The following is a 24,322-nucleotide window of genomic DNA, read 5'->3' on the forward strand; positions in this document are numbered from 1 at the left end:
ACGTTTTGTGTGCGTAGGAAGGAGGACCGGAATCGCCGAACGTTCTAACGAAGGTAACATTTTAACTTGGGACATCAGTGGCCTATACTGATTCGAGATTGAGGCCTATATTGGGATAAGATTAGGAGAGTTTAGCCTGATATTAGTGTTTTTGTCTTGTATTTTGTCTTGCAGCAAATATGAAACAATTCACAGACCCTGATTTCATGGGCCATTTAATTGACGAATACAGGGATATGTGTAATTTGTGGGAGGTTAAAAACCCCTTATATCGTAATAAACCAGTTAGGAAGGCATCGCTGGAGAAACTGCTGCAATTTGTGAAGACGCAGGTCCCCAACACAGACATCGAGTTTGTGTAGAGGAAAATTGGTAGCTTGAGAAGCACATATAGGAAAGAGCTTAATAAGGTCCAGCCTTCCATGAGATCAGGAGCAGCAGCAGAAGACGTGTATGTACCCAGTCTGTGGTACTACAACAGGATGCGGTTTCTGGAAGACCAGATGGAAGTCAGGGAATCACTTTATACACTTCCATCCAGCCTTCCCTCAACCCTACACTCAACCCCAGCTGAGGCTTCCGAGGACCAACCTGGGCCTTCCATCCTGAAAGAAGTTGAGCAGCCCAGCTGGAGCCAGGTATAGTATTTTTTAACATATTTATTGTCCAAAAATTATTGTTGTTAACTAGATGTTATTATTGATAACAAATGAATGATTTAACAAAAAGTGTTTTACATATCAATAGACAGTAGGGGCCAAAAATGATTGTGACAAGAATGAAAAATGCTGGGCTCAGAATGATAGTCTTATCTATGTATTAACATTCAATTTGCAACAGTCATGAGCTTAAAATTGTGTGTGATTGATGAACCAAAAACTAAAACTATGTCCCTTTTTCATAAACAGGAAGACCTCAGCCAGGACGAGGCTCTGGAATGTGGCACACAGGAGGAGGCGGGGGGAAGTGTCAGCCAGGAGGAAGCGGGGGTAAGTGTCAGCCAGGGGGTGGTAGGGCCCAGTAGGAGCCTCACCCAATCCCAGGTGCCTCCCCTCCATCCTCCAACAAAAGGGCCAGGAAGGGGAGTAATGTGGAGGAGGCAGCACTGGGCCTCATTAAGGAGGCTAATGTGGCCCTGAAAAGCCCCCCGACGTTGAAGTGGCCTATGGGTGCTATGTAGCTGCCAAATTGCAGCAAATGGAGGAGGGCCAAAGCGTCATCTGTGAGAAAGTTATTTTTGCGGCCATTCATAAGGGGTTGAGGGGCCAAATGAGTGATAACATGCACTTAGGTGCGCTCGCCCATCCTCCTCCTCCTGCCACAAGTCCACCTCCAGAGCCACAGCCTCCAAGTAAGGCTGCAGGGAAGCGTGGAGGGAAGGCTGCAAGGAAGACAAGAAAGTGATGGCCTGGGTTCAGTCTGGTCTGACAGAAGACGCAGGCTGTGGTAGTACCACAGCCTGGGGACATCTGCTGCTGTTCATGATCTCAGGAAGTCCTGGACCAGATTGTGCTCCCTATTATATGGACTTCTAAGGCTAACAATTTTAGTTTACAAAGAGTTGATGATTGCCCTGGGGGCCAAAGGCTTCGCAAATTCAAGCAGTTTCTCCAGCGTTGCCTTCCTCTTTATTTTGTTATTATGAGCCAGAATAAATGTTTTTTTTTTACATTTTGGTACATTTACAAAATACAATGTCTAATTAACAAGGGACGACAACCAACCTCCTTAAGCTTTATAAAAATACAAGATAATAATGTTGTTGTGGAAACTTGACACACCAAAAAAAAATTATGGAGATCACTAGATAATAATTTAAAAATAATCCAAAAAACAGGAGATCTTGATTAAAAAAAAAAAAAAATGACTATAAAAAATAATTCTAAACATTATTATGGAGATCTGGCTTTAATAACAAAAATGATTATTCAGGAGATCACGAGAAATAATAAAGAAATAAGTTTGTGAGAACTCTGTTTGAATATGAGCAGCAAAACAACTTCATTCTTCTAGCATTATAAAGAACAAAAGAATGCGCTGCATTAAAAGATCCAATAATTTTCAGCGTGACGAATGTGCTATCTCCCTTACGAACGCTAGTTTTACCAGACCGAGCGCTTCCGTCTCGTACTTGATTCTGAGCATGCGTGATTTTTGGCGCGTCAGAATTGCATACAGAGGTTCAGATGGAGCATACACACGGTCGCATTTTCCGACCAAAAGCTCTCATCTGAGTTTTGCTGGCGGCATTTCCGATCGTGTGTACGGGGCATTAGAGATAAAAGCTTAATCTCTTAGTGTCTGGAATGTGTGGCATTGGATTAATTGAGTGCAATTGTTTTATATGTTTATTTCTGGTATGTGTTCTAAGGGGTACCCTATGAAGAAAAAAAATAGGGCCCTACAATCCATAGCAGACCTTTTTTCCAAGCATGCAGCCTGGCTGGCCAGGATAGAGGTCCATAAGCACTTGGCCCCCTTCCTAAACCATACCAGGCCAAATGCCCTCAACATGCATGTTACATGTCACAGCATATAAAGTTTTCAGTCATATACAGTAGTAGAAAGTTTAGAAACTGTTTTTTTGGCTCTCTGTATGGTTAGAAATTTCCTGATATCTCTCCCTTTATGTTTATGACTTTAAGGCCTCATGCACACTGGAAGTTTTTGGACGTTTTTACAGCTGCTGTTTTTGGCTTCAGACATTTTTTTCTACAGTCAATAAACTCTCCAACATGTTATCCTATGTGTCCATGCACACATAAGCTGTTATAAACAGTTTTTGTCTGGGGCGTTTTTTGGCTGGAAAAACTCCAAAACTAGTGGGTTCTCAGAGGAGTTTTTTGGCTATTTTCAGCTGTAAAAAACACTCTAACGTCAAAAAAAATCCATAAAAACGCTCCCCAAAACACTGATAAACGCTCAAAATTTCAGCTTACCAGCGGTTTTTAATGTTTTTGATCCATTGGAGGAAAGAAAAGAAAAGTTAAATAAATGCTGAAAAACGCTATTGCAAAAACTTTGAAAAATTCACTGCAAAGCTGCTGGTGTTTTTAGAACGTTATTATAATGTCCAGTGTGCATGAGGCCTTAAGGAAAAGTACAACCAAAGCTTAAGGAGCCTTAAGGAGAAGTACAACCAAAGCCTGCTGTAGGCTGGCAGAGCCAGTCTAGGTTGGAGAAAGATTGCGACCATATGGTCGGGGTCCACCCAGGAGCCTAGACCGGCACCTGGCGAGCCGCAAGGAGCCTGATCCAGCTGCTCCTGCCCCCTCCACAGCCCAGTGCTCCAGTGAGTATTGTGGGGGGGGGGTGGGTGGGTGGCAGGGCAGATAGTGGTGACTGACAGTCATGGCTCTCCGCTCAGAGTGACGGTGAGAACTGAGCAAATAGCGGTGTTCATTCGCTCAGTTCTCAGCCTTAGAGCCGATGTTCTGTCACATGAGCAAACACGTCAGATCAGCTAACAGAAATGACGTTCCGTCAGCGGCGCATGTGTTCTACCGCTACCAGGTTTGCTAATCTGGCCGAACACCTGCAGTCAGAAGGCGCCAGCAGACATCTTACTACACCCAGCTACGTCTTGAATTTCAGAGTAATTTTAGCAATTAGTGAGCGTATATAAATAAATATAGTATGTTGACATCTGTGATGCTGTTTGGATGTTGCATTTTGAACTGGAAGCCAGCAGTAGGAAGGTGGAGGAGGCCATGTTGATACACCCCGCACTTCTCAGCGTTAAACCTTTAGGCTTTCAAATTAAACATCCAAACAGCATCACAGATGTCAATATACTATATTTATTTATATACGCTCATTTTATTGCTAAAATTACTCTGAAATTCAAAATATAGCTGGATGTAGTAAGATGTCCACTGCCGCCTTCTGACTGCAGGTGTTCTGTCAGATTAGCAAGATTAGCAAACCTGGTAGCGGTGGAACACATGCGCAACTGATGGAACGTCATTTCCGTTGATCTGAGGGGTTTGCTCATCTGACAGAACACCGGCATCGGACTGATGCTGCATCCACCTAGGTAAGTATGATTTTTTAAATAAAAACACAATCCCATACTTTTTGAACCAGGAGAGCTCCGTACACATAGGATTGTGTTTGGGATGTGAGAACAGTAACTGTTTACTTCGATATGGAGATCATTTGAAACAATCTATTATTTTATACAGTATGTTACAATTCTTGCATGCCATCTCTACACTGAGGCCTAACAATGCATGTGTACACTGCAAGGCCCCTTTCACAAAGGGTGCATTCAGTTCTGATCAGCTCACAGATCTCCTGCTGATCATTGCAGAGTGGGTGGATGACAGGCCCGTGTCTGCCCAGTTTTGGCAGAGCAGACACGGACAGTCCTCGTTCTGCTCTATGGGCTGCCAGGAGTAAACAGACTCCACTGTCCGTTTACACTTGGCCACCTCCAATAGATGAGGATGGATCCCAGTGGAGGCTGGTGCTCAATTTTCTTAGGGGGGTGGGGGGGTGCGGTCAGCCAACCCCCCCCTGTCGCTTGATGGCTGTTTCGCTCGCCCGTCGCCTGCCAGGCCCCTCTGCCAGTCCCGCACTTACCCATACCTCCCAACTTTCCCTGATTTGGAACAATGTCCCTCATTCTCTCTCATTTGTCCCTCATTTTGGTCTGATTTATATAGTTGTATATAAAACGCACTATTTATCTTTCAAAAAGTGTTTCCCAGTGCTAAACCTTTCATCCAATTTCTAAATTGTTGCAACTGTAAATTACACAAGCCAATATAAAGGAATAGTAGTGTTAAGAAAAAAAAAAACTTTTTTTGTATAATTCTCCTTTAAGGGGGCATGGCGGGGGGGCATGTCCTATGCCTACATACATTTGCTAATAGGTGTTCCTCGGGCCCATCTTGAAAAGTTGGGAGGTATGCTTACCCCATCCAGGTTGCGGCTTTGGTGTCTCCTCCCGAGTCCCGGCTAGAGTTGCCACCTCATCCCTTTAGGCTCGATTCACACCTATGCATGTTATTTTTGAGCATTTCTGCAGTGTTTTTTGTGGTGCTTGCTGCATTTTTGAGCTGCGTTTTTACAGCGTTTTTGCAGGGTTTTTTTTGTTTTTTTTTACAGTTTTTTTTTAGACTGTATACAGCCTAAAAAAGTTTTAAAAATGCCAAAAACGCCACAAAAACGCTGTAAAAAGGCTGTACTTGCGTTTTTGATGCTGGTCCATTGAATGTCTGCATTTTGCATGAAAAAAAGTCCCTGACCCTTTCCAAAAACGTAGAGGTACAAAAATGCATTGATGTGAACATGTTCCATAGGAACCCATGTTAAAAAATTCCCATGCATTTCTGCAAAATGCATCAAAAAACGCGCTAGTGTGATTGGAGCCTTAAACCCGAACACATATGAATTACACAGGTTCTGAGGCTAGTGAGTTTAATTATCACCTTAAAGCGGAGTTCCACACAAAAATGGAACTTCCGCTTTTTGGAACCCTCCCCCCCTCCGGTGTCACATTTGGCACCTTTCAGGGGGGAGGGGGGTGCAGATACCTGTCTAAGACAGGTATTTGCACCCACTTCCGGCATAGACTCCCATGGGAGTCTACGCCTCTTCCCGTCCCCACCGCACTGTCTCCTGGGAAACACACAGCTCCCAGGAGAGAGCGGGGACCACTTACGATGCGCAGCGTGACTTGCGCATGCGCAGTAGGGAACCGGGAACTGAAGCTGCAACGCTTCACTTCCTGATTCCCTCAACTAGGATGGCAGCGCCAGCTGCCGAGAACCGAGCGGGTTCTCGGCGTCGCCTGCCGACATAGCTGGACCCTGGGACAGGTAAGTGGCCATGTATTAAAAGTCAGCAGCTGCAGTATTTGTAGCTTCTGGCTTTTAATATTTTTTTTTTTTTTGGCGGTGTGGGTGGACCCCCGCTTTAATCAGCCTCAGAACCTGTGTAATTCATATGTGTTCAGTTTTAAAGGGATGAGGTGGCAACCCTAGTCCCGGAGGTCGCTTCTCCTCCCAGCAAATCAGGACTTAGGACTTGCGGCCAATCGGGTCTCAGGACCCCGCTTCCAGATTGTCTGGGGGGAGAAACGGGAAGTCTTTAGGGCACAAGTCTGTTTACACCTGCCTGTCCATAAGAATGCGTGGTGGACCTTCTGACCAGGTCTGCATGAAAAACTGGCAATTGATCAGATCGATTGTGTGAAAAAGGCCCAAGGCCCCCCCCCCCCGTACACGCTGAAAAACGCACCGCGAAATTGCATCAACTGCACATGCATAGATGCAAACCTAGCCTCTTGTTATATGGGCTGCACGTGTACATCCTTACTAAACTTGCTATTTATATTTTTACTACTGAAAAATAAAAAGTAGAGAGAGGAAACCTTGTGACAGAGACGCTGGTAACTAGCAGGGCATTCCCTTTGGAGCCTATGTGAATAACAATGGTATAGACTGCTGTGCACACACAGTGTGCAGCGCCTGAGCTCCTCTATTGGTGTCACACACGGTGGTGTCACACATGGTGTCACGGTGCCCCGAGCTCCTCCCAGGAAGGTTGGTCTGGCCCGGTCTCCGTAGCCGGTGAGGTGACGTGTCTGTACGGAGGACGCTCACATCTTTCACAATACAGACATGTCTGCAGACTGGGAAGAAATACGGCGCCTAGCCGCTGACTTCCAGAGAGCTCAGCTCAGCGACAGCGTGCAGAGGTAACCCGGGCTGTGCAGCGGCCATAGCAATACACTGTTATATCATATGTACGGCCTGTATATTCCCTGCACCACACAGCCGGCCTAGGAATCTACAACTACATCTCCCAGCATGCCCTGCTGCTCACTGCACCCACCTGACACTGCTCAGGACTTCTACTCTTTCTAGTGTTCTATCTACTGCAGTGTGACTGGTATTTCTCCCCATAGTACGTGATGACAATGTCTAAAATGCAGCGTATGAGGGGTGAAACGCACTTTTGCGATTGCATGCGTTACCACAACATACGTTGCATGTGTCAGAGCATTGTGGAGGCGTTCGCTTTGAATGGTGCCCCAATGCAGTGCACTTCAATGCATGGTAACACATTAACGCCTGCGTGCTTTTGGTGCCCATTCTTGTGTTTGCGGCCCATTCCAAAAAGTAGGAAGTCTAAGTTCACCATTTGCAAAAAAAATGATGGCAAACCTTGGCACGCCAGATGTTTTGGAACTACATTTCCCATGATGCTCATGCACTCTGCAGTGTAGTGGAGCATCATGGGAAATGTAGTTCCAAAACATCTGGAGTGCCAAAGTTTGCCATCACTGACATAGGGCATACAATACCGTACGCCCGTGGAGGGTCGTGTTTTCTCACACGAGGTGTTCTGTAAATCCCTGTGCAGGAAGTCGCTATGTGGGTGCAGGTGCGTGTTGCCAGCTGCTCCCAGGGTATGTGGGCACCCACCCACACTGGTGGGATACGGCGGTTATGTCCCTTAAAAAGGCAATGGGACTTCCTACAGAGAGATGTATGGAACACCTGACCATCCCTGTGCAGATAAACACAGGTAAAATGGCGTTGTATGCCCTTTGTAAACAAGGCCAAATAATACATGCACATACACCCACCCGCCATTTTATTAGGTACACCTGTTCAATTGCTTGGTAACATTAATCGGCCAATAATATGGCAGCAGCTCAATGCATTTTGGCATCTAGACTTGGTGAAGACAACTTGCTGAAGTTCAAACTGAGCATCAGAATGGGGAAGAAAGGGGATTTAAAAGAGAAGTATGGGTTTGGGGGTTTTTCCTCCATCATACTAACCTAGGCGGATGCAGCATCCCCGAGCAATGGGCTGCTGACTGTCAATCAGCAGCTCTCCACTTTGCTTCCCCCTCGCTCATTGGAGCGTTGAGCTGTGGAGGGGTGGGGAGCGGCCGTCTCAGGCTCTCAATGGCTCCCTGAGAGGCTGAGATAGGTATCAGTCCAGGCACCTGGTGGATCCAGACTCCCATTGTCGGGATGACACGGTGCCTGGACTGATATCTGTGACCTCTCAGCAGCTCACTGATTTCTGTGACGTCTTGGGCTCTCAGCGGCTCACTGAGGGGCTGAGACAGAGAGGCGGATCCAGACTCCCATTGTCGGGATGACGTGGTGCCTGGACTGATTTCTGTGAAGTCCCAGGCTCTCAGCGGCTCACTGATTTCTGTGACGTCAGTGGCGTCTTAGGCTCTCAGCGGCTCACTGAGGGGCTGAGACAGAGAGGCGGATCCAGACTCCCATTATCGGGATGACACGGTGCCTGGACTGATTTCTGTGACGTCCCAGGCTCTCAGCGGTTAACTGATTTCTGTGGCGTCTTAGGCTCTCAGCGGCTCACTGAGGGGCTGAGACAGAGAGGCGGATCCAGACTCCCATTGTCGGGATGACGTGGTGCCTGGACTGATTTCTGTGACATCCCAGGCTCTCAGCGCCTCACTGAGGGGCTGAGACAGAGAGGCGGATCCAGACTCCCATTGTCGGGATGACGTGGTGCCTGGACTGATTTCTGTGACGTCCCAGGCTCTCAGCGGCTCACTGATTTCTGTGATGTCAGTGGCGTCTTAGGCTCTCAGCGGCTCACTGAGGGGCTGAGACAGAGAGGCAGATCCAGACTCCCATTGTCGGGATGACACGATGCCTGGACTGATTTCTGTGACGTCAGTGACGTCTCAGCGGCTCACTGTTTTCTGTGACGTCTCAGGCTCTCAGCGGCTCACTGATTTCTGTGACGTCTCAGGCTCTCAGCGGCTCACTGATTTCTGTGATGTCTCAGGCTCTCAGCGGCTCACTGTTTTCTGTGACGTCTCAGGCTCTCAGCGGCTCACTGATTTCTGTGACGTCTCAGGCTCTCAGCGGCTCACTGATTTCTGTGACGTCTCAGGCTCTCAGCGGCTCACTGATTTCTGTGACGTCTCAGGCTCTCAGCGGCTCACTGATTTCTGTGACGTCTCAGGCTCTCAGCGGCTCACTGTTTTCTGTGACGTCTCAGGCTCTCAGCGGCTCGCTGGTTTCTGTGACGTCTCAGGCTCTCAGCGGCTCGCTGGTTTCTGTGACCTCTCAGGCTCTCAGCGGCTCGCTGGTTTCTGTGACGTCTCAGGCTCTCAGCGGCTCGCTGGTTTCTGTGACGTCTCAGGCTCTCAGCGGCTCGCTGGTTTCTGTGACGTCTCAGGCTCTCAGCGGCTCGCTGGTTTCTGTGACGTCTCAGGCTCTCAGCGGCTCACTGGTTTCTGTGACGTCTCGGGCTCTCAGCGGCTCACTGGTTTCTGTGACGTCTCAGGCTCTCAGCGGCTCGCTGGTTTCTGTGACGTCTCAGGCTCTCAGCGGCTCGCTGGTTTCTGTGACGTCTCAGGCTCTCAGCGGCTCACTGGTTTCTGTGACGTCTCGGGCTCTCAGCGGCTCACTGTTTTCTGTGACGTCTCGGGCTTTCAGCGGCTCACTGGTTTCTGTGACGTCTCAGGCTCTCAGCGGCTCACTGAGAGGCTGAGACAGGTGTCAGTTCAGGCACCTGGAGGATCCAGACTCCCATTGCTAAAAACGGGTCACAAGAGTGCAAAGCAAATTGCACTCTAGTGATCCATAGGAGAAGCACAGTCAAACGAGCTGAGGCTAGACTTCTTTTTTTTAAGGAACTTTGATTGTGGCATGGTTGTTGGTATTTCAAAAACTGCTGATCTACCAGGATTTTCATTCAATAATGTTTATTGGTTTTAACAGGCAAGAATACAAGTTACAATCAAAACGATATCTTTCAGAGAATAAAATGATGTATTGGCCAACATGGCCTGTTAAGCATCAGAAGAGCAGAACCCATACTCTGGAAACACATTAGGTAGTGTACCATGGATAGTTAAATAAGTGCATCTCACGGTAATTGATCTCAGCCCTGATATGGTAAAGCATTGTTGGGAAGACCATAACATTGAGTTATAACCGTGCAGGAGAGTCACAACAGTATTTTTTCAGTCAGTAGGGGAAAAGAGGATAGGTGAGGGTCCCTGCAGCCACCCCAAAAGGGATCATGGTGTCTACTGGGATTTTCACGCACAAGCATCTCTAGGGTTTATAAAGAATGGTCTGATAAAAAAATATCCAGTGAGTGGCAGTTGTGTGGAGGAAAATGCCTTGTTGATTTTAGAGCTCAGAGGAGAATGAGCAGACTGGCTTGAGATGATAGAAAGGCAACAGTAACTGAAATAACCACTCATTACAACCAAGGTATGCAGAATACCATCTCTGAATGCACAACACATTAAACCTTGAAGCAGATGAACTACAGTAGCAGAAGACCACACTGGGGGCCACATTGTCGGTTAAGAACAGGAAACTGAGGCTTTTATTTTCACAGCCTCACCAAAATTGGACAATGGAGACTGGAAAAACTTTACCTGGTCTGATGAGTCTCAATTTCGGCTGCGACATTCAGATAGTAGGGTCAGAATTTTGCGTAGACAACATGAAAGTATGGATCCATCCTGCCTTGTGTCAATGGTTCTGGCTGGTGGTGTAACGGTGTGGGGGATATTGTAGTATTAGCGGTGCTTTACTGCTGTTTAAAAGGCACTTTTTGTCCACTAGCGGGGCGCTTTAACCCCCAAGAAGGGGTTAACAAGGGATTAAAAGCACCCGTGTTGGGGCGCTTTCGAAGCGCTTCCCATTAATTTCAATGGGCAGGGTTGGTGTAGGAGCGCTGTGTACAGCGCTCCTAGACTGCCCCAAAGATGCTGCTCGCAGGACTTTTTTTCCTGTCCTGCAAGCGCACCGCGCCAATGTGAAAGCACTCGGGCTTTCACACTGGGGAGGCATGGGAGGCAGTTTTCAGGCTCTTTACAGGTGCTATTTGTAGCGTTAAAATGGCTGAAAACTGCTTTAATGTGAAAGGGGTCTAAATGTTACACCCTAAATACAGGTCTAACATGTAACGTGGTACTAAACATGCAGTTAACATTATGTGAGGAAGTAAGCCGTGTATAGTAGTACAGAGCTTACCTAATTTTCTAAAGGGGCATGTGCACTGCAGTGGCAACAATGCAGAGGCTCTTTGAGATGGCAGATCATTGCCACCAAGATGGAGGAAGCCCTAAAAACAGCAGGCTCAACATGTGTCTGGCCTGATTCACACCTATGCATTTTTAGTGCTTTTTGCATTTTGCAGATTTGAACTACAGTCCATTTAACGTGGTTTCCTATGGAACACGTTCTGTAGTGCAAAATGCAAAAAGCACTAAAAATGCATAAGTGTGAATCAAGCCTTATAAGAGATTTATGTAAAAAATAGGAGCACCGATGTTATTGGGAAGTTTTATTTTTTTTCTTTTTGGTTTAGAATCACTTTAATTGTAGAGTATGTGGTATATCCCTGTAGTCCTTATTCGCCAGACAACAAATTGCATTTATGGTCACTGTCCTTTGTCACCCTTGATGCAAATACCTCAAAATTTGCAAGGTACACACAATCATTTTTTTTTTTTCGTTCAACCCAGCGGGCTGAACGAAAAAAATGGAGGAGCTTGAGAGGAACTTGCTGTACTAACTATCTAATGTTAGTACAACAATCTCCCCGCTGAACTGTTGTGTTGCTGCCAGAACACACTGGTCAGCGCACACAGCCATCGGCTGAGAGCACTGGTTGGATGCTGATCGGCGTATGTTTTTCGGGCATGCCTTCGACAGAAGCCGGACAGGCTGCTAAACACGCGGGCCGAATGTTGGCCAGTCTCTTTTGAACTGGCCGATATTCAGGCCATGTGTACTAGGGTTTAAGCTGGCCATAGATGGATCGAAATTCAGCCAGTTCAGCGAGGTCTGGCTGAATTTAGATCCATCTTACTCCATTCAAGTTGAGCCCTGTTCAATAGAAATCGATCTAATGACTGTTAATACATTTTTGTTAGATCATTGCTGCAGTCAATCATTGTGAATGGTGGAATTCTTTTAATCATCCTTTACATGTCAAAATTATCAGTAGATCCAGATACTGTATATAAGTAGATGAAATTATATGGAAATCTTGACTGTTAAAATCAAACTTGACCTAACCCTTCCTCTTTCTGGACTTTTTTTTGGTAAGTGAGACCGTTCATCATAGTAAAAGCCTAAATTGTTTTTTTTTTAATCAACAAAAAAGAATTTTATTGAGCAAAAAGATAAGGCATTACAAAGTACAAACGAATGGGCATACAGTCCATAAAAACTGGAGATCAGCATGGGAATCAGCAGACAAATAATGTGCAATAACTGCATAGCCAATCAGGAATATTATAAGAAGAATGTACAGTGCGTAAGACCTTATGTTTAATTCCCTGGTAAACAAAAGTAAAACTAATAAAGAAACCAAATGGAAACTAACATTGACTAACCTGGAGTAAAGAGGTTCAGTTTCATACATTTCGTAGGTATGTAGCCCTTAATGTAGAACATACTATCTAGTCTGTAAAGTGTCTCATATGGCCACATATCGAAATCTAAGGCAGTCATCTGTCTAGCCCAGTAATAGTCTATCTAGAACCAGCTGGGGGGGTGCTACCTCCTGGGTACCCAACCAATTCTGCCAAATGTTTATAAATACCTTTGGTGAATTTCTATGGTAATAGGTGTTTCTTTCTCGCACAAGTATGTTATTGACCGCCTGGATCCACTGCGCACTTGTCAGATGTTGTGCCGAAAGCCAAATCCGAGCAATCAGCTTGCTGGCTAGGTATAAAAGTCTCGTCAGAGCAATGTATACCGAAGGGAAGTACTGCTCCTCGTTGAGGATAGCCAACAAACATGTCAGCGGATCCATAGTCAATTGAACCTGATATATCCTATCTATTGTTATAATAACTTGATTCCAATATCTCACAAGTTTGGGACATCTCCAGAGCATGTGAATAAGATCACCAGGATGGGCTTGACATTTAGGGCATATGGAAGATTCTCTCCTGCCCCATTTGTGCAACTGTACTTGTGTGCGGTACACCCGATGCAAGATAAACAGGTGTGACAGTTTTTGTGCTTCAGATACCGACACCAAAGTTCCTACTTCAAGAATCTGATTCCATTGTTCACCATCGATAGGGCCAACATTCCTCTCCTCCCATTTTTCTCAGCAGGATAAGAGATGTGTGTAAATCCAAGAGATAACACCCTTCTTTTAGCTATCAGTGTACTGTATATTGACTCCAAGAATGAGGAGTCCTCTAACTTTAGAGTACCTGTCTTGACACCTGACAGCATGGTGCAACTGGATATATTGATACTAATGGCCTTTCAGCAGCAAAAATTACAGTACTGGTTGTATGTTTTCATAACAGAGTTATTTAACGCTTGAGATATAGCTGATCCCCACCTTCTCCCATACCGGGTGTTTATCAATCTTAGCTAGGTCCTTATAGAATTGTTTATGCCAAATAGGCGTCATAGATTGAAACCCTGTTAATCCCAATCTGTCAGTTTTGATAGCAGATAGCAGAGTTTTGATACGCTTCTGCGCACAAGTGGATACCCAGACAATCATGCAATGACAAAAGGCCTTGCTGCCCTCAAGGATGGGGAATCCTATTAGTCAAAGATAAAAAAGAAACAAGAGGGCGCACCAGCCTAGTGCATTATCTTTGGATAAAAATTTAATAAGAAGATAAAAGAAGCTACTTACAAGACATAAATATAACGATCGCAGTATAGATCATCGTGTAACAGCAATCAGTAGAACATAACAGTACTCCAGAGGTCACGGAGGAAAACACAGATGCACTGCTAGATGACGCGTTTCAAGGGGTAAGTCCCCTCTTCCTCAGAGCACAAGCAGTGAACCCTACTTCAGCAGTCCTTATATATATATATATACACACACATATTGTCAAAAGCCACACCCCCTCCCCTCCGCCCAGTGGGCGGAGGAGAGGAAGGAAAGGGAGGGGTACCCAGCTCATGTGAACATCCCATGCAGCATATGTAGTGCATAGCCACATAAGGGGGGGGGGGGGGGAATTAAATAAAGTGAGCCCAGCTCATCCTATAAGGAGCCCATACAGCACATAAAATGAATGGCCACGTTAACAATCAAAGTGATAGATGATAGCCGGATTTGGATACAAAAAGATTTCCCAAGCTTTAAACATCCCAAGGAGCACTGTGCAAGCGATCATTTTGAAATGGAAGGAGTATCAGACCACTGCAAATCTACCAAGACCTGGCTGTCCCTCTAAACTTTCAGCTCAGACAAGGAGAAGACTGATCAGAGATGCAGCCAAGAGGCCCATGATCACTCTGGATGAACTGCAGAGAACTACAGCTGAGGTGGGAGAGTCTGTCCATAGGACAACAATCAGTCGTACACTGCACAAATCTGGCCTTTATGGAAGAGTGGCAAGAAGAAAGCCATTTCTCAAAGACATCCATAAAAAGTCTCGTCTAAAGTTTGCCACAAGCCACCTGGGAGACACCCCAAACATGTGGAAGAAGGTGCTCTGGTCCGATGAAACCAAAATCGAACTTTTTGGCCACAATGCAAAACGATATGTTTGGCGTAAAAGCAACACAGCTCATCACACTCAACACACCATCCCCACTGTCAAACATGGTGGTGGCAGCATCATGGTTTGGGCCTGCTTTTCTTCAGCAGGGACAGGGAAGATGGTTAAAATTGAGGGGAAGATGGATGCAGCCAAATACAGGACCATTCTGGATGAAAACCTGTTGGAGTCTGCAAAAGACCTGAAACTGGGACGGAGATTTATCTTCCAACAAGACAATGATCCCAAACATACAGCAAAATCTACAAAGGAATGGTTCACAAATAAACGTATCCAGGTGTTAGAATGGCCAAGTGAAAGTTCAGACCTGAATCCAATCGAGAATCTGTGGAAAGAGCTGAAAACTGCTGTTCACAAACGCTCTCCATCCAACCTCACTGAGCTCGAGCTGTTTTGCAAGGAAGAATGGGCAAGAATTTCAGTCTCTCGATGTGCAAAACTGATAGAGACATACCCCAAGCGACTTGCAGCTGTAATCGCAGCAAAAGGTGGCTCTACAAAGTATTAACGCAAGGGGGCCGAATAATTTTGCACGCCCCACTTTTCATTTTTTTATTAGTTAAAAAAGTTTCAAAAATCCAAAAGATTTCGTTCCACTTCACAACTGTGTCCCACTTGTTGGTGATTCTTCACAAAAAATAAAAATTTTATATCTTTATGTTTGAAGCCTGAAATGTGGCAAAAGGTTGAAAAGTTCAAGTGGCCCGAACACTTTCGCAAGCCACTGTATGCGTGTGTGTGTGTGTGTGTGTATATATATATATATATATATATATATATATATATATATATATGAGGACTGCTGAAGTAGGGTTCACTGCTTGTGCTCTGAGGAAGAGGGGACTTACCCCTCAAAACGCGTCAGCTAGCAGTGCATCTGTGTTTTCCTCCGTGACCTCTGGAGTACTGTTATGTTCTACTGATTGCTGTTACACGACGATCTATACTGCGATCATTATATTTATGTTTTTTAAGTAGCTTCTTTTATCTTCTTATTAAATTTTTATCCAAAGATAATGCACTAAGCTGGTGTGCCCTCTTGCCAGTTTATGGAAAAGCCTGATAACTGTCCAAAGTGGTCAATAAACTGCATCACTTCTGTCAGAAAACCTGCAGTGTCCCCCAGCTACAATAGAGCGTCATCTGCGTAGAGTGAAATTTTGTCTTCCCTCTGTCCCCTTTGAAAGCCCATAATAGTCAGAGAAGTGTGAACCACAGCAGCCAGGGGTTCCAGTGCAAGGGCAAACAGCAGGGGCGACAGTGGACACCCCCTGCCGTGTACCTCGAAACAAAGGAAAGGACTCTGACAAGGTATCATTAACCCTAATTCTTGCCGTAGGTTCAGCATACAAAAGTTGCATCCAGGAAATGAATCGCTCTCCCAGGCCAAATCTATGGAGCACCTCCCACAGATAAGTCCACTTGACACTGTCAAAAGCTGGCACTGTTGAGGGAGAAAATAGCTCTATTTCCCGGATTACCAACAGATTTGAATATTTTAAGAAAAGCCTACGGATATTTAACGCAGTAGAACGGGTAGGAATAAAGCCAGACTGGTCCAAATACACCAAGTCTGCAATAGCGCCCGCCAGTCTAGTAGCTAATACCCATGCCAACAGTTTAACATCCGAGTTGAGCAAGGAGATAGGCCTATATGAGTCTGGTTGTAATGGGTCTTTTCCTGCCTTAGGTATAACTACTATTATAGACTCATTCATAGATACAGGTAAACAACCATTTTGCAGGGCATCATTCAGGGTCTTCAAAAGGGCAGGCAAAAAAGCATTTCCATACATTTTATTGGTTTCAGTTGGCAACCCCTCAGCTCCCGCTGATTTACTATTGGCCATCTGCGCTACCACCAAGAAGAGTTCCTCTAGTTTAATTGGGGCAGTGAGCCCATCAAAATTCCTCTTTGATATGCATGGAAGGGAGCTCTGATCCAAAAAGTGATCAATCACCTCCTTTGTGGGATGCACCTTGCAAGTGTATAAATCTTGGAAAAGTGCAAAAATATCTGCTCCTGACCAGTGACCGTCTCCCTGCGTTTTCCCCTTCATTAAAGTAACGTTGCTGCATAAAAAAATCTCGTATTTTCAGCTGCAGTAGTGGAAACCTGCTGATAAAGCGCCCGGGCTTCCAGCCACCTCCGTTCAGAGTCTGGTGGGGGCATTAACATAGAGCTCTTCTGCTTTAGCGGCTTCATTTAGCACAAGATTCTCCCACTCTAGTTTTAATAGCAAATACCCCGTAGATGAGCTTAAATTTTTACTAAACCCAGAACCTGCATTTACTGTATCTGGTCTCCCACAGTACACAGAACATGGAAATGCAGATATTTTAGTAAATATAAACTGCTAAATACCTTTTGCCTTGTATCAGTTCCTAGTATAGCTTATAGGAGAAGTTTTCATTCTCTTGACAGTACTGATTGGCCCTGTGCTGATCACATGCACTCTCCCAAGAAAAAAAGAAAAACTCTAGCAATACACACCAAACTGAGCATGTGCAGCTTATCCCCAAGCTCTGTATTATCAGGAAATAAATGGGGACAGTGGAAGATCAGAGAGGATCACACAGCCTTTATACACAATGCAGAGGATTAACCCCTTAGGTTCCACAGTGAGTATAACAAGTATGCTTTACTGCATATACAGACTGATTTTTACTGTTGTGGGTTTAGTAACACGTTAAATTCAGGCTAGCCTGAACATAAAATTTGTCTTCCCCCAAACATGGGCAGGGTATACTGCTTGTTTTGTCTACGAGACATCAAATAGGGAGGAACTTTTGGCATAATCTGGGGGCCTTCCCACCAGTTACCATAATGGGTCCCCTGAAACCACTGTCCTTCAGTTGTATCATCACCCCTCTGACATCATAAAATACAATGTAAGATTAGTGGCCACAACTGGTCCTGCACCCATCACCCTTACCCTCAGCTTCTTTAGCAAGGCAGTGGTCGTCTTGGAGGTGTGTTTGGCTGTTATATTGGAATTCTGCCCTGTGGCCCAGTCTCCGAAGGGAAGGGATCATGCTCTGCTTCAGTATGTCACAGTACATGTTGGCATTCATGGTTACCTCAATTAACTGTAGCTCCCCAGTGCCAACAGCACTCATGCAGCCCCAGACCACGACACTCCCACCACCATGCTTGACTGTAGGCAAGACACACTTGTCTTTGTACCCCTCACCTGGTTGCCACCACATGCTTGACACCATCTGAACCAAATAAGTTTATCTTGGTCTCATCAGACCACAGGACATGGTTCCAGTAATCCATGTCCTTATTCTGCTTGTCTTCAGCAAACTGTTAGCGGGCTTTCTTGTGCATCATCCTTTAGAAAAGGCTTCCTTCTGGGATGACAGCCATGCAGACCAATTTGAGGCATATGATCTGAGCACTGACAGACTGACCCCCCACCCCTTCAACCTCTGCAGTAATGCTGGCAGCACTTATACGTCTATTTCCCAAAGACAACCTCTGGATATGACGCTGAGCACATGCACTCAACCTCTTTGGTCGTCCATGACGAGGCCTGTTCTGAGTGCAACCTGTCCTGTTAAAACGCTGTATGGTCTTGGCCACCGTGCTGTAGCTCAGTTTCAGGGTCTTGGCAATCTTCTTATAGCCTAGGCCATCTCTATGTTGTAGAGCAACAATTCTTTTTTTCAGATCCTCAGAGAGTTCTTTGCCATGAGGTGTCGCGTTGAACTTTCAGTGACCAGTATGAGAGAGTGAGAGTGATAACACCAAATTTAATACACCTGCTCCCCATTCACACCTGAGACCTTGTAACACTAATGAGTCACATAACACCGGGAAGGGAAAATGTCTGATTGGGCCCAATTTGGACATTTTCACTTAGGGGTGTATTCACTTTTGTTGCCAGCGCTTTAGACATTAATGGCTGTGTGTTGAGTTATTTTGAGGGGACAGTAAATTTACACTGTTATACAAGCTGTACACTCATTATTTTACATTGTAGTAAAGTGTCATTTCTTCAGTGTTGTCAGATGAAAAGATATAATATATTTACAAAAATGTGAGGGGTGTACTCACTTTTGTGAGATACTGTATATGTGGTGCATCTGCAGTGCAAATTTAAAGAGTCCTGTTCATTTTGTGAGCACTGCGGTGTGGGTTAAGGTGCAAATTCCAGGCTCATTGAGTTTTATGGGAACACTTATGAATCGCACATGTGTTCAGGATTCAGTTCAGGATTTCAGCAGGGATTACTCCCCTACTATAGGAGTTGACACCCTTTATCTGCTATGTATTGGCCAGTACTGAAATCGCAGCTGTGATAAAAATCCGGTCCTGAGCCTTGCACATTCGCATCAGAAATGCACCTGAACCACTGAACAAATGGGGTTTTTTATTCTCAGTAAAAATGGACATACAATTCGCACTAGTCATGTGTGAGAACCCAGCCTAAAGTTAGAGAATTTGCCACCTTGTGGATGCACCTCCTTTTATTTACAATTGACAGTTCTACTAAGTGTCGGGAGTACAGGAGTGATGCTGCTTTCTCACACAGCATCCACTCTGCCCGCCTCTCCCCTCTGCTGTCCATTCACAGAAGGCTTTTATTTTGTGAATAGGTTAACATAATAGAAAGTGCTCAGGGACTGGGTTTAGCGGGGAGAGGAGGGGTGGGCAGAGCAGCTGCATACCGCGCTGCAGCTGCAGGATCTAAAACCAGAAGGTCTAGCATCAGAGAGGCGAAAGTATACCAGCAGCTGTGCTCCTGGTGCTTAGTAAAGTTGTAATTTCTAAAAAAAAAAAGATTGAAGTTCACAAGGTGGCATATGCTTCATTGGTTTTAACCTGGCACATTTTAAAAAGTGACTAAATTCCTGGAGTTCAGCTTCAGTGAAAACCTTTTCCAGCAACAGGCCGCTTCTAACAAGGATCTATTGCTGGCTTTAATCAGCCATAGTAGGTTTAGTAGGTTTACAAATTCAGGAAGTCCAAATTCAGGAAGTCTAGTGCGATCTCACCAATGGATACCTTACCACCCATACCCTCTAGAATGGATTATAGGGGGAATCTGTGTGTGAGTCGGGGGGGGGGGGGGGGGATATATATCTGGTGTGAGAACTGCATTTGTCAGATCAATGCCATATGTCCATGTCGCTGGCTTTTTTTTGAACACCAGTTCTACTAGGTTTTGAGGACATGATTTTAACCTAAGAAATGGGTTGTACCTGCTTTTCTTTTAAACATATTATATTTTCCCTGCAGGTTATCAGAGCGTAACTGCATAGAGATTGTTTCTAAACTCATAGCTGAGAAGCAGTTGGATGTAGTTCATACTCTTGATGGAAAAGAATATATCACACCTTCACAAATTTCTAAAGAAATAAGGGATGAGCTTCAAGTCAGAGGTGGTGAGTGGATCCAGAATTAATTTGGAATGGAAACAGTAAATTGCATTCTTCATTTGCTTTTCTTTTTTTTTTTTTTCCAGGGAGAGTAAACATAGTAGAGCTTCAACAGGTATGTTAATTTGCTATTTGCAGGGGCATGACCAGTGAATTTATCTTTGACAGTAAAGTTTGTATTCCTTTCAGTTCCTGTAACCTCCATCATTGTTTACTTACATTTTTATTGAGTGGCCACGTGTCTTATTAAACTCCCTTCCACAAATAAGTTTTCTCCCTATTGTGGGGTCACCAGTATAATATTTGTAAATTGAAATCATGTCCCCTCTCAAGCGTCTCTTCTCCAGAGAGAATAAGATCATTGCTCGCAACCTTTCTTCATAACTCCTATCCTCCAGTCCCTTTATTAGCTTTGTTGCCCTTCTTTGTACTCGCTCCATTTCCAGTACATCTTTCCTGAGGACTGGTGCCCAGAACTGGACAGCATACTCTAGGTGAGACCAGACCAGAGTCTTGTAGAGTGGGAGAATTATCGTTTTATCTCTGGAGTTGATCCCCCTTTTAAGGCATGCCAGTATTCTGTTTGCTTTGTTAGCAGCAGCTTGGCATTACATGCCATTAATGAGCCTACCATCTACTAGGACCCCCAGGTCCTTTTCCATCCTAATTCCCCCAGAGGTTCTCCCCCCAGTGTATAGATTGCATTCATATTTTTGCCACCCAAATGCATTATTTTACATTTTTCTAAATGTGTACTTATGTTTGCAAAGCTACAATCTACAGACATTAGAGGATATCTAAACCCAAGAACAAAAATGTAATATATTGCAATTTGCAGCTTACATTTTGGTGGCTGCATTTGTAGTTTTCCTTCATTTTTTTTTTTTTTTTTAACGAACGTTTTCAGCAAATACGAAACATACCGATCTAGCCATAAATGCAGCGTCTTTGTCACTATATGTGAGCTGCACTGAAGTATATCATCCTTCCTAGCAATCCTACATTACAAGCAGCTTATGGTACAATCATTGCTCCCTCCGTAGATAAAGTGGAGGAGTGATGTAGCCACCCAGGAAAAGAAATGTTATTTGCAGGATTACCAGGTACAAATAAAGAAAAGAAGCTAGAAAAAAAAGAAAACAAAAACACATGGAATCACCACACCAAGGACTAGTAAGATGCAATTTAATACATTTATGGTTTTGAGCCTGGATACATCTTAATTGCTTCCCTGTCGGCCACAGTATATATATGTTGCAGTAGGGAAGTGGTATACGGGGATCAACCATGATCCTGGTATATATTTTTAGCCAGCAATTCTCTTTCATGTAAAAATACTCAGAGAGGCTGGGTAGCCCCTGGACTACTTTTACAGGTTGCGGAAGGGGGGGGGTCTCCCCCCCGCCACCGCTGTTTTTACCGGGCTCTCCTGAGCATTCGGCAAGCCCAGTAATGATGCGACCGGTGGCATCCTGCTCTGGCCTTACAGTGAGAGGAACTGAAGCTGTTCCTCCCACTGTGTGACATCAGAACCTAGAAGCGACTACTATTTTGTCGCTTCTGGTTCCGGCTCATTGTCAACTGGCTGCCTGACGGCCAGTGAAGCAGTCGATCAGACCGATCTGTGTCTGATTGGCTGCACTGGAGCCCAAAGGAGAGATGGGGGGGGGGTGTATCTGCCATAAAGAGTACCTGTCATTGCTTTTGCTGTCAAAAGGGATGTTTACATTCCTTTTGACAGCAATGAAAGTGATCACATTTTTTTTTTTTTTTTTTTAAGAAAAGCTATAAAAAATGTTTTAAAGCGCCCCCATCACCCCGTGCTCACATGCAGTGGAGAATGCACATGTCGGTCCCAAACACATGTTAACGGTGATCGCACCACACATATAACCGCGTGCGTCAGCGTGAAAGCAAATAATTCTAGCACCAAACCTCCTCTGTAAATCTAAACTGGTAACCTATGGATAATTTAAGGCACTGTAGTTTGTCACCATTCCATGAACGTGTGCCATTTTAAAGCATGACATTTTTGGTATCTATGTACTCGATGTAACATCATCTTTTATTTTTTACAAAAACAATTGGTATTATATTGTGTTTGTGTTAACTAAATTTCATTAATGTGTATTTTTTCCAAAACAGATGACGTTTAAAAAACCGCTGTGCAATATTCTCCAAGGCCTTTGCATATATATATATATATATATATATATATATATATATATATATATATATATATATATAAGCATATTGCACAGCGGTTTTTTAAACGTCATCTGTTTTGGAAAAAATACACATTAATGAAATTTAGTAAACACAATATAATACCAATTGTTTTTGTAAAAAATAAAAGATGATGTTACATCGAGTAAATAGATACCAAAAATGTCATGCTTTAAAATATATATATATATATATATATATATATATATATATATATATATTTGGAGGGTACTAAGTCATTTTCTAGTAAAAAAAAAAAAAAGATTTCTACACGAAAGTTAGCCCGGTATTGAAGTGATTAAGAATGGAGGGGAAGCACTGTTAGATACCCCTGGTACCAGCTTATGTTTAGGGAAAACAGTATTAATTAGGTAGGGAAAAACAACCCTGGCAGTCAATTTTTACACCCTTTGTCTCTCCATCCCCTCTTGACGCTGGCTGCCCGCATATATGTGGCCCTGTTAAAACAACTTACCGTGGCTAAGAGCACGTTCCCAGCATGGTAGCTAGTGGGGATCGGAGAGCTACCGATGAATACTTGAGATTGGGAGCTTTCCGATCATGTGACTGCTGTGAGAGCCAATCACAGCGATCACATGACTCGAGTGCCCGCCTCCCAACTTTGAGAGCTCTTAAAAGGCCAGGGGGCAGTTGGTGCGAAGGGGTTAATGTTAAAATAACATTTTAGTGTTGCTAAACAAGCAAAGATGATCTAGTTTATCCCTAAGGCCTATCTTTATTTTCTGTTGTTGCCTGTTTGGGGGAACCTCAGACTGCATACAGGGTCTCCACTTCTGTCCAACTTGGCACAAAGCCACAACCTTAACCTTATTATTTAAAAATATAATTCGATTTTCTGGCTAGTAGAGACCTGGAAGCTGCGTGCATACAGCATGGGCCCAGTCTTCAGGCTTTCACCAGGCACACAGGAATTCATCTGAAGATAAAAGCACTTAACCTCAGGCACCACTCCTGTGTTGGTTTACATACTTTGTGGGACAGGTTAGGTTATCTGTAATGTGAAACTTTGGGAAAAGAATGATCCCTTGCTGAGCCCTACCAAATTGTGAGCTAGCTAAGGAAGCATGCACATTTAAATTGATCCCTGTTATGCTTGTATAAATCCAAATAGAGAGAACACATTGTCTGTGGAGGACTTTATATCAGGATCAAAGAGCAAAATGTAAACTAACAAACACTCAAGGTAGACAAAAGGGAAAGGGTATGTGGATATGCCTAATTTGTTTGAATATATTAGGGCCAGTTCACACCACATGCACTCCAGTGCATTTTTTTTTTTCTGCATGGAAAGTAGGTTATATGATTTTCAATGGCATAGTTCACACCAGTGCTTTGCCGTTCCAGTGCGTTCCAGTTCCAGGAAATGAACATGCTGTATTTTTTTTGCACTGGACTGTACTGGAACGCTGTAAAACGCACCTAAATGCACCAAAAACGCACTGCAACACACTTGTCCTTATTTAAGGTTAAGAAAAAAGAGGGGGAAAAAAAGCACTGGACTGCACCAAAAATGCAGTGGAACGCATCAAAAACGTGCATGCAGAAAAGCACCTGGAACATATCCGGACTGGGTTTCTATGGTGTGAACTGGCCCTTAAAACAGAACTTTACTTTAATTAAAAAAAAAAAAATTCCAAACTGGCTGTCAGTGTCATACAATGTCTCTCCTGCAGCAAATGGTTCTTAGGGCTCTTTCACAGTGAGCAGAGATGGACCTTTTTGCAGTGAGCAGAGACGGACCTGTCATCGGCCAGCTCAGCGGGGATCAATGGAGCGATCCCTGATGAGCAAGCGGAGTCCGTCAAAACAGACAGCCCCGTGTGAAAAGGGCCTTACTCTTTTTGCAAACTTCTTCAAATAGAAAATATAGAGATACTAAGTAACATTGTTACTGCTCTATCTACTCTGTTTCATTCATCTGCAGATCAAAAGGAAACAGTGGTGTAGTGGATAGCACTTTCGCCTAGCAGTAAGAAGGGTTACTGGTTCGAATCCCAACCACGACACTACCTGCCTGGAGTTTGCATGTTCTCCCTGTGCCTGCGTGGGTTTCCTCCAGGTACTCCGGTTTCCTCCCACACTCCAAAGACATGCTGGTAGGTTAATTGGATCCTGTCTAAATTGTCCCTAGTATGTATGAATGTGAGTTAGGGAC

At 44.4% G+C, this 24,322-nt stretch overlaps 1 protein-coding gene across 1 annotated transcript in view; it reads left to right on the forward strand.

Moving 5' to 3' along the window:
- The first annotated feature begins 6,528 nt into the window (after positions 1 to 6,528).
- Positions 6,529 to 24,322, forward strand: part of UFL1 (UFM1 specific ligase 1) — a 121,193-nt gene continuing 103,399 nt past the window's right edge. Inside the window, exons 1-3 of the mRNA XM_073626964.1 lie at positions 6,529 to 6,706; positions 19,781 to 19,926; positions 20,007 to 20,035. Of these exons, the coding sequence (XP_073483065.1) occupies positions 6,630 to 6,706; positions 19,781 to 19,926; positions 20,007 to 20,035 (252 nt within the window). The 5' untranslated portion in view covers positions 6,529 to 6,629. The remainder of the gene's footprint in view (positions 6,707 to 19,780; positions 19,927 to 20,006; positions 20,036 to 24,322) is intronic.

The sequence above is a fragment of the Aquarana catesbeiana genome, linkage group LG04 (genome assembly GCF_042186555.1).
Source record: "Aquarana catesbeiana isolate 2022-GZ linkage group LG04, ASM4218655v1, whole genome shotgun sequence".
Lineage (NCBI taxonomy): Eukaryota > Metazoa > Chordata > Amphibia > Anura > Ranidae > Aquarana > Aquarana catesbeiana.